The following is a 13,836-nucleotide window of genomic DNA, read 5'->3' on the forward strand; positions in this document are numbered from 1 at the left end:
AACGGGGCTCCCCGAAAAATCACGGGTGGCTTGACTCACCCCCCGGACACCCCGATCTCTGGGGGGGCGCTTGGCTCTCCCCCCGGACACCCCGATCCCTAAGGGGGCTGGGCTGCCCCCGGACACCCCGATCTCTGGGAGGCTGGGCTCCCCCCCCCCCGCACATGGGGAGGCTGGGCTCCCCCCGGACACCCGATTCCTGGAGGGATGGACTCTTCCCCCCTCCCGTGGGGGGCTTGGGTATCCTCGACACCCCAATCCCCGAGGGGGTTCTTGGCTCTGCCCCCCGGCCCGGACACCCCGATCTTGGCTCTCACCCCCGGTGTCGCCCCGGTCCCGCTCTTCTGCCCCCGGGCCAGACGCCGGGCGGATCAGTTCCAACTCGGTGCCCGTGTCCGAGCCCGACAGGGAGAGAGGGGAAAACTCCGGCGACTGCGAGAGAACGAGGGGCCGAGGGAGCCGTGCCAGGCTGCCAGCGCCTGTCGGCCGTGTCGGCGCTTCCTGGATCCCGCCCGCCCCTCCCCGGGACTCGGGGTGCCGGGGGTGAGCGCTGGGCTGGGCTGGGCCGGGCTCGCCCCGCGCAGGAAGTTCGCGCGGAGACGAAACTAGAAGCAGAAGGGGCCGAAAGGAGAAGTCGAGAAAGGCGCGAGTCCGGCTCCCCCCAGCCAGGGGGCAGGGCGGGGCTGGGGGTAAATGGGGCCTTTACTGGAAATGCGCCCCACCAGGGTGGTCGCTTTAGCCCAACGTCGTCTGGGGGGTAAGGGAGAGCTCTGACATTGGGGGTGGGGGTATTTGGGGAGAAGGGGAGGGGGGCTAAATGGAGGGGAGGGGGAAAGAGTGGGGGTAGTGAGGGGGGACGGGAAGAGTGAGGGATTGATGGTGTGGGGGAGGTGCAGATGGGGGGCAGCCTGGGAGGTGGACAGCAGCTGCCCTCCCCAACACTCAGGGATTCACAGTTGAGGGGCACAGTTTTTGTGGGGGTGGGAGACGGGGTAAATAGATCTGAGGTGGTTAAAAGATTCCCACTGCACTCCTATGCCACCTTCTCTGGACATCCCCCCAATATGTGCCCCCCCATCATTACTTCCCTGAGGAACTAGGTTATCTCAGTCCTGGGGGGGGGCGAGGCAGGGGAGGTGACACAGCATGGGTGGGGGGAGAGGATCACAACTGGGGATCACAAGTAAGACTAGACTGGAGACAGACCCTCCCTTCCCCTGTAACTTTCCCAGCCCAACCCCCCTGCCCCTCCCCCACAGAACCACCCCCACCCCCCTGCTCACATAGCTGCCTGTGGGCTCAGCGGGTATAAATACCCAGTAAGCCGAGCTGGGTCCTGGCATCAGAGCCGCCTGCGCTCTGGGGTGGAAAATTCACCACCCCAAATTTAGAAATGGCCTTCCAGGCCCAGAGAGCAGCCAGTTCCCCCAGCCCCGGGCAGGGGCCTCCTGCCACACGCAGCCTCCTGCAAATGTGCATACGCCAGCACAGGTGTTGGCACAAGGATCCCTGCCTGGCAGGGTCACACACATACAACCCACATGCACATAGGCCTCCCCCTTGGCTCCCCTGTGATTACTCATGCATGGCCACACACGGGTGCGCAAGCCTGTGGCCACACATCTGCCTGTCACTTGTGTGTGTGTCACATGTAAGGGCATCTGGACAGCCACAGGCAGTTGATGGTGAGCTCATGTGCCCCATCCTGGACTCCTGCCATGCTGCAAACACAGGTCAGGATATGGGATGAGCCTTCCACCCCCCCCCCCGCCACCCCAGGGGTTGACATGACCATTCCAAAGTGTGTGTGTGGAGAGGGGGGGGCAATGCCCCCATCAACCCTGTGTCCCCGCTGCCCCATACAAAACCAGCTGCCTCTGAGTCAACGGCTGAATCACCAGTCCCCACCTCAAAGTTTACTCATCAGAATCTGCATCTGAACCAGGGTGTCACATCTTGGTCCTCACTCCTGTCCCACAGGCCCCTGCTACCCCAACCCTGGGCCTTCCCCCAAGCCCTGCTGGTGCCCCTCACTCCTGTCCGACAGCCCCAGGGATGCACTCCCAAACCCACCCAGGCCCTTTCCATTGTAGTTTCTCTTGCCAAACACTGAGTGATCCGTTTTCAGGGCTGGGCTCCTCTAGCCATGCACACCCCAGCTGGGAAGGAAGCACGAGAGGGGATGGGCTGTCAGTTTGGGAAGAACTGGCAGCCTCTTCCCAGTCTGCCTCTACCCACCCCACCCTCCAATTCCGGGGTAGGGGGCACAAACCTGGGGACTGACAGCCGAGCAGGGATGGGCAGCTGCAGAACACACTGCTGAACACTAGGGGGCACAGGAGGCAGGGCAAACGAACAGACTGGTGCACTGTGTGCTCCAAGGGCACTCAGCCATGGGCATCCTGGAGCCTGCGGAGGTCTCCGGATTCATTTGGGGCAAAAAAAAAAAATAAGCAAAAGGGGAGTAGAAACCTGATCCCCAGCCCTTCACTGTGCTCGTAGAGGTGAGACTAGAACTCAGGAGTTCTGGCTCCCAGCCCACCCACTAGACCCCTCCATGCTCCCAGAGCTCTAGAGCTGGTATAATTTAGACCACTCAGCTGCCCCACAGCTGGGAGAAGGGTTGGGGTAGGATGTATTGTCCACAGTCCAGCCAGGCCCAGGCCCTGCTGTGAGGCCCGACTCCCTCCCTGGAGTGGGATGGGGAGGGCTAAGGATAACAGGCCCACAGAATTGTCCTCCCCCCAACTGCAGGGGGTTTCCTGCCAGAGCTGCTGGGTGAGAATAGGAGGAAGTGGGGCTGGCAAGGCCACTGTGTGTGGAGATCCTGCCGACTGGAGCTGGACACAGCATGGGACTGAGGGTTCAGGGACCCCAGTGTCCCCTCAATCGGCTGGGGGGGATGGACACCAAGAGTGGCTGGGCCTGGAGGGATAGGATTCCCCCGCCCCCCACATCCTGCTAATGGAACCATGAGCCCATCTCTGAAATTCAGACCCATGGCCCCGCCTGCTGGCCATGAATAGTCCCTGCAAGAATTCTCTCCAAGACAGTTCTTGCCAGGGCTCAGCCAATGGGCTTGGCAGTTCTTAGCCCCAGGACCTCTGGGCTTGACCGTTCATAGCCCTGGGACCTCTGGGCTTGCCATGTCAGTTATGAAAGTAAAAAGATTGCTTGAGCCCTGGCATCTCTTTCATTACAAATTAAACAGTGCACAGAGCCTGCCAGGTTCAACACCCCTGCCCCTTCTGTCCCCAAGGAGGTGGGGCAGGAGCAACTGCTGAGTTTTTTGGGGAAAACATGGCGTCACCAACCCCAAACATTCAAACACCACAAGATCAGCCCCCAAATCACACCATGACAAGGAAAGATGAAACCATGGTTTGGAGTCTGTCTCCCCATGTTCCTCCCACTCTGCTGGGACCCCTCCCATTGGGCTGCTTGCCCTATGCTGCCCTCCTCCCCCACTGCCAGGACCCCTCCATGACTCCCCTTGCCCTGTGCTCCACATGCCACTCTCCTCCTCAGCTGCTGGGATTGGTTCTCCATCCCCCTCCCCTCCTGCAGTCTCCAATGGGCCCAGCTGGCAATTGGAAGGGGGACCAGGTAACTCTTGGTCCTGTCAGTTACCCTGTGGGGCCAGTGAGAGTGGGGGGACAAAACTAGAATTCCAGTGGGTCCGACACAAATGCTGCAGTTATTTTCCCAAGGCCTGACTCCCACTCCTAGGTACTGGAATAATACACGGCCGAGTCAGTTTCTGAGGATTTATTTCACAGCTCTGGTGGGGTTTGAGCCCCAACACACTGTATATATTACATTTCATCTCTCCCACTTCTGGAAGGGTTTGGTTTTTTTTCCCCTATGTGTCAAATGTTTTTAATTTTTTTTTTTTAAATATCTTTAAAGTGGCCATTTTTGGCTCATGGCTTAGGCACTAAAAACTGCTAACATGATCTTACCCACAGCAATGTCGGAAAATGCACTGCCCCAGCCTCTCCCCACATAGGGCGCTATAGGGAGCGGGGCAGGTTTGCTGGCTGTGCTGGCTGTAGATCCCAGATACTCCTGCCCTGGTCTCTCCCAGCAGGGGGGGCTGTAGGGAGCAGGGCAGAAACAAGTGCTGGCTGCAGAGGGAGGGCCAGGCTACGCCAGCCCTGGTCTCTCCCAGCAGGGAATGCTGTAGGGCGCTCCCAGCTACACATGCTACTACGTCCAAAGGGGGTGAGGCTGTGGAGGCCGTGGGGCTCAGATGGTGATGTGGAAGGAGTCCTGCAGCCACTGGTCACGGGAGTTCTGGGGCTGAGGCAGGCTGAGCCGGCCCAGGAGTGGGGTCTCCTTGCGCACATCGGGGCTCGGCGGCTCCACCTCAAACTCATCATCCTCATCAGAGAAGCCGTTCTCAGCTGCGTAGGAGCCCTCGGAGTGCAGGGACGACGACATGTCCTGGAACAGCCCCTTGTACTCCTGGATCGACTCGTACAGCGACCACAGCTGGCACAGCAGGGACATGTCCAGCTGGCGCAGGCCCACCTGGGGGGATAGGGACCGGGAGGGTCTGTCACAGTTGGATCTGTTCCTTCTCATGGCTCCCTGGTACCCCTCAGGCTCAGTCCCAACCCACAGCCCCACTGGTCAGCCAGTGACTCAGTCCCACACCTCCACTGCCTGCTATTCCACCCCACCAACAGTGTGGCTGTCTCTGCTGGGAGGAATGAGACCTGCGCTGTGTATGTGTTCTCATACCTATAGACACTCACAGCATGTGTGCACTATTTAGTGTGTGTCAGGGCCTGTACACACAGTTATCACCACATGTTTATTCTATGAACACAGTGCACATTCACAGTAGCATGGCAGTGTGGGTGCACACATGCTTTCATCTGGGTTTGTACAATGCCTAGCGCAATGGGGGCCTGCTCCATGATGAGGGCTCCTAGATGCTAGTGCTCTTCCTCTTCTTCCTTCTTGCTACTTCCCTATTCAGGGTTGGTGACCTTTACAGCCTTCTTCTTCCAAACCCCATGATCATACATCTGGCTGTTGTGCAAACTGATCTCTCTAAGTTCTGCTTATATCTGGTCTATGTCATACGAACATAATGGTCATAAAGGGTCAGACCATGGTCCATCTAGCCTAGTTTCCTGTCTTCCGACAATGGCTGATGCCAGATGTTTCAGATGGAATGAACAAAACAGGGCAATTACAGAGTGATTCATCCCCTGTCCTCCAGTCCCAGCTTCTGGCTGTCCGAGAGTTAGGGACACCCAGAGTGAGGGATTGCATCCCTGACCATCTTGGCTAATATGTATCTGATGTCCCAAGTCTTTGGCTTCCCCCGGGTCATCTTCTCTTCACAATCATTGCAAGGGCCATCCTACCAATATATCCTCGGGGCTCCCCACTGGACACGTCTATGCCCAATTCAGCCTGGCCTCCCTCAACTTGTCTTCAATGGGGCAACCTCCATTAGGCCCCTCACAATCTCATTTTACTACTACTACTACTAATTACACAGAGATGTATAGCTTTCAAGGTCAGAAGGGATCATTAGATCATCTGGGCTGACCTGTATAGCAGAGGCCAGAGAATATCCACAAGATGTACAGAACACACTTTATACACAGCATGGACGTTCACACAGAAACAAATGCATTTGAGCCCAGACCCAACACAATGCTACACACACAGGTACACAAACATGCACCTGTTTACACCCCCCACATGCTAGATATTTGCAATACACACACACCACAATATCCACATGCATGTGAGGCACATGCTGTTGTATACACTTCCTCCACATACGCATATAGAGACACCAATACAAAGTTACACATGCACATAGACACAAACACAATCAGAGACATTTTGACCCTGGTGCCAATCACATTCAGTCATGCCAACCCCAAGCAATTGAAAAATTGTAAGCCAGACACTCCCTGTCCCCAAATATATAATCGTGGGTCTTATTTCTTTGCCTGCTGCCTTGGGGCCCTGGGGTGGGGGTAGGGGGACAGCTGTAGCTTGGCCACATTCTCCAGCTTTTCCCCAGGAAAGAAGAGCTACACACTAGCTGGTGTTGTTTGTCAGGGTGCAACCGTGTCAGTTGGGGTGGGTGTGTGATTTTACACCCGTAGAGCTGTAGGAGGACAATACCTAGCATGGATGCAGTGATACAGGGATAAAGGTGCCTTAGCCTAGTTTTGTTTAGTCCACTTCTCAATCAGGAATAGCTATCCTGGGATTAGCACCTTTATCCCATTATAGCTGCATCCACACTAGCAGGCATTGCTGTACTTTAGTCCAGAGCTGTTTGAGCAGGACAACTTTGGGGTGTGGACAAGGGCTAATCAAAGAGAGCTGACAACTCTCCCACAATTCCCTGCCCGGGGCTTCTAGAGCAACACCGAAAATGGTGAGACTCGCAGTGAGACATGGCGAAATCCCCCAGCCCAACAAAGGACCTGAGCTCTGGGAAGCAAGTTTTCCCCCTCCCCCAAACATGTATACACACTGTCTGCTGCCCCAGGGACCCCAGCAGGCCCACCCTGGCTAAGGGAGCATCGGAAGCCGGGGGAACCTCATGGGAGGGCAGAGGGGCTGTGCCACATGGGAGAGGCTGTGCTATGGGGAGCAGGGGCGCAGTTACCATCTCCTTTCGCAGCATGGCCAGCGCCGAGTCCAGATTGGCCGGTTTGCTCCGCAGCAGCTTCTCAGAGGCTGCCCGTGACTTGCTCAGGTCGTCCTGGATCCGTGTCTTCTTGCTGTACACTTTCTCAATCTCACGCCATGAGCCACCACTGGAGTTGAGGATCCCGCTGAGGCCCTTGGGAAGTGGGGGGAGCCCTTCGATGGAGCAGACATTGCCCCCCAGGCAGTCCTGGGGTGGCTGGAGGCCGTTCATCGTGGACAGGAGATGGGGAAAGAAAGAAAGAGCTCCTAGGGAAATAAGCCCAGCCAATGGCAGAGGTGTGCCTGGGCCACTCTGGGTTATACAGGAATCTCCCTTTCTGTCCCCTTCCAAAGCCTGATTCTCTGGGGTCGGGGACAGGGCTCTTTTACTAGGCTCCCAAACAATGTCTGTGAAGGGTCAGCCAGAACCGAGCTAACTATGCCCCAGTAGGACCGTCCTGGAGGCCAGCAACCCCTGCCCAGGGGCCGTACGCCCTCAGGGATGTGGCTGTGCCCCTGCAGCTTTCTAAGGGGCCGATTCCCCGCTCTGCCAGCCAGCCCCTGCAGCGCCCTGCCTAGTGCAGACCAAGGCTGATCTAGCAGCTCAGGGCGGCGGGGTGCATGCCGGCCTCGCTCCCCCACCCCTGGGGGCTAGGAAAGGGCCGGCCGAGCCCCTGCTCAACAACACCCAGGATCTCAGGGCAGCTCATCTTCAAGCCTCCTGCCCCTGCGGCGCAGGCGCCTCCCGCGGCCATCCGCGCTCCTCCGCTTCCCAGCTCGCTATTTTTCCATCTGGAGTCTCTTCCTGCTCCCTTTGTTCCGCGGGCTCCCGGCCCCGAACCCCCCCCTCTGCGGAGCCGCGGGGGGGCGCGGGTGGGGGGCGCGGTCAGGGGTGGATGGAGGGATAGAGAAAGACTTCTTAGGCGGAGTGGCGGCGATGCTGGCCAGCCACACTCCCAACGGCGCGGGGAGGCCGGAATCCGGGTCCCCCCCCAGGGCCTGCAGCCCTTCGACCGGGGGGGGGGGGAAAGGGGGGGCGTGGCAGCCTCACAACAGCTGACGGGCTCCCTAATCCGTGCCCCCGAGCCGGCTCTGCCTGCGCCGGTCTCCCTTTGTTTGCTCTGCTGCCGCTACCACACCCCACCTGGTCCCTTTCAGACCCCCCCTTCCCAAAAGGGGGCAGGCTGCCGCGCGCTTAAAGGGGCAACAGCAGCTGGGGCACAGGGAGACCCCCTTCCTGAGGGCAAACAGGCCCCTGGCTTCTCCGGGGCTGGGGATGGGGGACAGGACTATGCGATGAGATTCCCCCCCTGCCTCCACCAACAGGCTCTTTCCAGGGCTGCGGTGGGGCCCATCGTCAGGGAAGGCTGGCCCTAGGATGCTAATCCTCTGGCCAGACGCCTGGGGGGTGGGGTGGAGAAAGCCGCTTAGCTGGAGAAAAACAGCGGCCCCAGCTAGCAGCAGGGCTGGGGGGAGGGGGCAGATCGGACACGTCCCAAACCCAAAAGCTGATTCTTCCCCGGCTCAGACGCTTGGGCCCCTCCAGCCTGCTACCCCCGCGCCCCCATCCAACTGATAGCCAGGACTCCTGGGTTCTATTCCTAGCTCTGGAAGGGAACTCCAGGCTGAGAGCAGGGGCAGTGATGGGGGTCAGAACTCCTGGGTTCTACCCCTGGCTCTGGCACTGACCTGCAGTGTGACCTTGGTCAAGGCCCTTTGCCTCTTGGCCCGTTTCCCATGTCACATAGCAATATAATCCTTACTTTGGCTGTTTTGACTGTAACCTCTTGGGGAGCAGGATTGTCTCTCACTGTACAGTGCCCAGCCCAAAGGGATGCCCAATCTCAGCCTGGGCAGCACCCAGCCCGATGGGGGCCCCCCATTCTCAATTGTGGTCTGGGCAGCGCCTGGCCTGAAGCAGGGCCCTGCAGCTTGCAGTCAGAGTCTTGGGAGCGCTCAGACCAATGCTCCCCCCTCCCCCAGTCAGGGTCTGGGCAGCACTCGGCCACACCTGAGTGGCACTGCAACCCTGTGCACCGGGTGGCAACTGCTGGAGCAGAGCAGGAAGCTGAGTCCAGCTATGGTATGGGAGTCTTCGCTGCAGTGCAGGGAGGCCACACATCTGCCTTTGAACTGGCAGTCCCCTTTTTGGGTGGTTTGTCCCCCATCTGGTACTGAGACAAAACAGGACTTGGTTGTATTCGGTATCAGATGGGGGATGCCCTTCTGAACAGTGCATCACTCTGCCCCTGACCTTGCATATGCAGTGTGTGTGAGGTCTGGCCGACGGGGTGGGGGTCCCACGCCATTCCGGGTATTCTGCAGGGTGAGCTCACTCTCCAACCCCCACCCCCCACAGGGCTGGAATTAGGGTTGTGTGCTGGGGAGAGGGTGCATATATGTAATGGTGAGTCACAAAACAATTCAGAAGGAAGCTGGTGACTCGCCTTAGTAACCAGTCTGTGAATCTGCACTAAGGAATCACAAAGAGCAGAGAAAAAGCTCATTGAACGGTGTGTTCCCCTTTTCACAATCAGATCTCAGTCAATTTCAATGCCCACATCTCAGGCCACAGGTCAAGGTGTATGACCTGGGGTCACACACTGGGCATGACAATGGCGTGACCTGACCTGAAATCCCTTCTGCAGGGTACTGAGATGCAGCAGCCTCTGGGGTGGGGGCTGTTTATACAGGGTCGCTTGCCTGGTGCTGAGATGTGGCCGATTCTAGGGTGGGGCAGAGAGGATGTTTACACAGGGGTCCCTCTCCCATTGCTGAGGTGTGGCCGCCTCACTCATTGCTTAAAACCACCAGCAGGAAGCAAAGGAGGATTTCAATGCAAGGAAGAATTTAGGGAATTGGGGGTGGATGCTGCGACTGTTGGTGAAACTCCAGTGGGCTATTTAATGATCACTGATGAAGGGGAGTGTGCCCTACCGAGGCCCCTCCCGACTCCCTGCAGTGAAGCATCCTCTAGCACCATGCTCGGGCATTTGGACCAGTACTGGCTGCAGTTGGAAAGTGCCCCCTACTGAACCCCCATAGCAATCCCCTAGTGGTGAGCTGGGACATTGGAGCCAGGTACTGTCTGTGCTGCAGTCAGGAATCCTGTCCTCTCTCCCAGCATCATGAGTTCCATTGGGCAGTGGACAGGGCATGACAGGCAGGAAGTCCTGCCCAGTGGGATCCTGGCTGCATAGCAGTTGTCTCAATATTACAATAGGCCTGACAGATGCCTGCTCCATGGCCCCTGCCACAGCTGCCTGGGTGAGACCAAGAGACAATGGAACAAAGGAGAACTGGGATGGCCTCATATGCTCCTCCTGCCCCGGATCAGACCCATGACCCATCCAGCATAGAATCCCGCCTCTCCAGGTCAGATCCAGCCTGACATCTCTGTGGATCTGATGCTTTGGGTCACCCTGACCTCCAATTATCAGATTGAGTCTTGCACAAGATTTTGGAGTTTTTATGGGAAGCTACAGACAAAGAACAGGATCTTTGTCCAGCTGAAGGGGGCTGGTGAAACAGAGTCTCTGGGGGGCGTCCTCACCCCTTCTCAGGCTGGCTCTGCCAGGTGTAGTCAGTGTTGAGGGGCCTGGCTACTGCCCCTGAGGAGGCTGGGGTTGGCATGGGCGACTCACTGCGGGGTCAGCTCTTTGAGGCATTTCAAGGACTCAGCACAGGAGCGGATGAGGCTGCACAGCTGGAGGCTGAGCTCGATGGAGGCACTGTGCTGGAGCTCCTGGCTGGCCCAGCCCAGCTTCTGGAGGATGGCATCCTCTGCGGCAGCCAGGGGGCTAGCAGGCAGGGCAGGCGTCGGGGCAGGCCGGGCCTGCGGTATGGCAGCCGCAGTGGCAGCAGCTCGTAGTCCCGAGGCTGCCCCCTCACAGTGCTCTGGGCGCGGCACGTGGGGCTGCTGGTGGGCGGCTGGGAGGTACCCAAGGGGCACAGCCTCCTCTGAGGTGGAGGCCAGCTGGCGCTCCCGGACCTGGGACAGGGCCGCCTGGGCGTTCAACGCTGGAAAGAGAGAGAGGACAGATGGGGTCAGAGCTGCAGGTCCCAGAGCTGCCTCCAGGGTCAGCAGTGTGCAACACGGGGCGCAGCCACAGCTAAACTGAGGGAGGGCAGGCAATGGAGCACTGCCTTGGAGCCAGGATGCCTGGGTTCTATTCCCAGCACTGCCACTGATCTTGGGCAAGTCCCTTCCCCTCTCGGTGCCTGTTTCTGCTCAGACTGTGAGCAATTCGGGGCAGGGACCTTCTCTCACTGTGGCTCTGTGCAGTGCCCGGCCTGATGGAGCCCGGATGCCAGATAGGTTCTAGGCAGTGCCCAGCACTAGATCAGAGCTGGTGCCCCTAGAGGGGAAAGGCCCCATGTCCCATTCCATGGCCCCTGAGCCAGCCAGTCCCCCCATTCCCATGCCACTCAAACACCTCCCTGGCCGACAGCACAACGCTGGGAAGGACCGTACCTGGGTTGTCCTTGTCGATGTCAGAGTTGAGCTCCTGGCAGGCCACGCAGTAAAGTTTCCTCTGCTTGTCTTGGAGCAAGATGGTCTGTAAGGGAGAGACAGCCCGGTGCAGGACTTCAGGGAACAGCAATGAAAGAGGGGGTTGTCCCAGCATGCAGGGAGGGGGGTAGACACACCAGAGATGCTCCCCAGCTCTAACTCAAGGGCAGACTAGAACCACCCCCAAGCCTCTGATGAGAAAGAGGGAGCAAAAGGAGGGAGAGGAAAGGAAAAGCGTGAAACCAGGAATTGTCTCCCAGAGGGCTGGGAGCCCCGTTCTATGGAAGGGACGAGACTGCACGGCCCTGGGCTACTGCAACTTCCCCTACAGCAGGGATGGGCAAACTTTTTGGCCTGAGGGCCACATCGGGATGCAAAACTGTATGGAGGGCCGGGTAGGGAAGGCTGTGCCTCCATAAACAGCCTGGCCCCTGCTTCTTCCCGCCCCTGACTGCTCCCCTCAGAACTCCCCCCCCCGCTCTCTGTCCCCTGACCACTCCCTCCTGGGGACCCCTGCCCCAACCACCCCTGGGACCCCACCCCCTATCTAACCTCCTCTGTTCCCCGTCCCCTGCCCCCCCCAAGAACCTCTGCCCTATCCAATTGCCCCCTGCTCCCTGACACTCCCTGCCCCATATTCAATCCCCTGGCCCTGGCCCCCTTACCATGCCGCTCAGAGCAACATGTCTGGCAGCCGCGCCGCCTGGCCAGAATCAGACATGCTGCCACACTGCCCTGCATGAGTGTGCAGCCCAGTCACCCAGAGTGCTGCCCACATGGCAGGGGGAACAGCGGAGGAGGGGCCGGGGGCTAGCCTCCCTGGCTATGAGCTCAGGGGCTGGGCAGGACAGTCCCGCGGGCCGTAATTTGCCCACCTCTGGCCTACAGCCTATCCTGCTCTGGAGTGCGGGAGGACACACACACACACAATGTAGTATGGTGGGTGGAATAGTCCACAAGGGAAGGGGAGAATCCTAAGCTGTGGGGGTGGAGGGAACTCTCCCCCTCATTGCTGGGTGATGGAAGCTCCCACTCCCAAACCAATGGGCACTGAGGTCCATTCAGCTCAGTATGCCTCCCCTTCCCCTCAGTCAGACTCATGGGCCCACTTAGCCTAGTATCCCACCCTTTCCACCTCCCAGATCAGACCAATGGGCCCATCCAGACCAGTATCCCCCCCGGATCAGACCTGCAGGCCCATCCATATGACAGGGCTGGCCCAAGCCTGCTCCCTGCTGGATCCCAGCACACTTGGGCATCAGCCCAGGCTAGAAGAGATGGAGCTGGCCTAGGACACTCCCTGCAGAGCTAGTGATGGATAGCTGGGGGCCCACACACTGCCCTCTGCTCCTGCCTGGAGCTCAGTGCCCTCTATTGGGCTTCCTGCACAGGCCCCGGTTCATACCCCACACTCTTCGCAGCACTCCCCCAGCATGCGGTACCCCTTGAGCAGGTAGTCGCCCATCACTCTGCTGATCTTATCCTGCCGCTCCCTCCGTGCCTGGATCACCTTTAGCTCTGCCTCTGAAGGTGGCTCCCAGTTCCCATCATCGTTGCCTGAGGGAGCAAATGGGAAGTTGGCAAAGCCATTGCACAGCGTCCTTGCAAGCTGTCAGCGCAGGGACACCATCCCTGACGCTGAGATGCAGCCATCTTTGGGACAGGGTCCAGGAGATGTTTATACAGTGATCCCTCACCCAGCACTATGCCTATCTGCAGTGATGCCAGCTCTGCCCATCTAGAAGGGACGGTGCCACTGCGCCCATGAGAGGCTGAGCTGGGCTGAAGCAGTTAAATAGGGTCTGTGTTGCCCCCTCCCCTCTGCTGCCAGATGCCACCTGCTCTAGCACTGCTTGGGGAGCCAGCTCCCACCAGAACCAGCCCCCTGACAGCACACTCCTTCCCCGCAACCCCGCTAGAGCCCCTTATGTCCCAAGCTCCCCAAGCCCGCCCCCAGCTCTGGCAGGGCTGCCCCTTCCTCTGCTCCCCCAGCCCCCACTCCTGCTCCCAGCTCAAGGCTCAGCTCCCCCCCCAAAGCCATCCCCCGCCCCTCCTGCCAGGGCAGCCCTGGCCCCATCCCCCGCCCCTCCTGCCAGGGCAGCCCTGGCCCCATCCCCGGCCTCTCCTGCCCCGCCCCCAGGCGGTACCTGCCGCGTTCAGGGCCATGCTGCTCGCTCGGGACGCCCTTGCTGCCGCGCCGCTTCCGTGCCAGCCCCTTCCCGCTCTGGCCGGAAGCGCCTCCATGTGGGGCAGCGGACTCCGTGCCGCGACGGAAGTGACGTCGGGCGAAGCTGGGGACGGGGACCACCGGCCCGGAAGCGAGGCGCCGCTCTGCCCTCTGCGGCCGGAGAGACCCGCCCCCTGGCTTCCGTCCCGTCCCCCCCCCCGCGCGAGACCGGCCCTGCCTGAGCCGGCCTCGCTCCTCCCCTCCCAGGCCGCGGGAAATGGCAGCTCCAGGGACCCCCCCACCCCGGGGCCTGCCGCCTTCACAAACCAACGGGAGCCAGGACGCCTGGCTTCCATCCCCAGCATCCAGCCTGCCGCCCCCCCACCCGGCGGCTGGGGCCAGCTCACTGCTCCCCATAACAGCACGTCCAGGGGGCAACCTCACAGCGCCGCGGCTCACCTGGCACCAGGGGCCACCCACC

General features: G+C 59.7%; 2 protein-coding genes across 2 annotated transcripts; both read right to left on the reverse strand.

The window, feature by feature from the left end:
• Positions 1-3,753: 3,753 nt before the first annotated feature.
• On the reverse strand, positions 3,754-7,990 carry FAM89B (family with sequence similarity 89 member B). Its single transcript, XM_038411547.2, has 2 exons — positions 6,653-7,990; positions 3,754-4,533 (listed from the first exon to the last, which is right to left on the reverse strand). The coding sequence occupies exons 1-2, from the start codon at positions 6,905-6,907 to the stop codon at positions 4,249-4,251; spliced, it is 540 nt and encodes a 179-aa protein (XP_038267475.1). The 5' UTR covers positions 6,908-7,990; the 3' UTR covers positions 3,754-4,248.
• A 2,138-nt stretch (positions 7,991-10,128) lies between these two features.
• Positions 10,129-13,553, reverse strand: ZNRD2 (zinc ribbon domain containing 2). The gene is made up of 4 exons (XM_038411546.2): positions 13,336-13,553; positions 12,594-12,745; positions 11,150-11,234; positions 10,129-10,695 (listed from the first exon to the last, which is right to left on the reverse strand). Exons 1-4 carry the CDS (start codon positions 13,430-13,432, stop codon positions 10,316-10,318), a joined length of 714 nt encoding a protein of 237 aa, XP_038267474.1. The 5' UTR covers positions 13,433-13,553; the 3' UTR covers positions 10,129-10,315.
• Positions 13,554-13,836: the final 283 nt, after the last annotated feature.

The sequence above is a fragment of the Dermochelys coriacea genome, chromosome 7 (assembly GCF_009764565.3).
Source record: "Dermochelys coriacea isolate rDerCor1 chromosome 7, rDerCor1.pri.v4, whole genome shotgun sequence".
Classification (NCBI taxonomy): domain Eukaryota; kingdom Metazoa; phylum Chordata; order Testudines; family Dermochelyidae; genus Dermochelys; species Dermochelys coriacea.

Coding starts and splice junctions, on each gene's coding strand:
- FAM89B (XM_038411547.2), bottom strand. CDS start 6,907: ATGAACGGCCTCCAGCCACCCCAGGACTGCCTGGGGGGCAATGTCTGC. Junction 4,534..6,652: donor CCATGCTGCGAAAGGAGATG/GTAACTGCGCCC, acceptor CTATCCCCCCAG/GTGGGCCTGCGCCAGCTGGA.
- ZNRD2 (XM_038411546.2), bottom strand. CDS start 13,432: ATGGAGGCGCTTCCGGCCAGAGCGGGAAGGGGCTGGCACGGAAGCGGC. Junction 12,746..13,335: donor CATGGCCCTGAACGCGGCAG/GTACCGCCTGGG, acceptor TTGCTCCCTCAG/GCAACGATGATGGGAACTGG. Junction 10,696..11,149: donor CATCGACAAGGACAACCCAG/GTACGGTCCTTC, acceptor CTCTCTTTCCAG/CGTTGAACGCCCAGGCGGCC.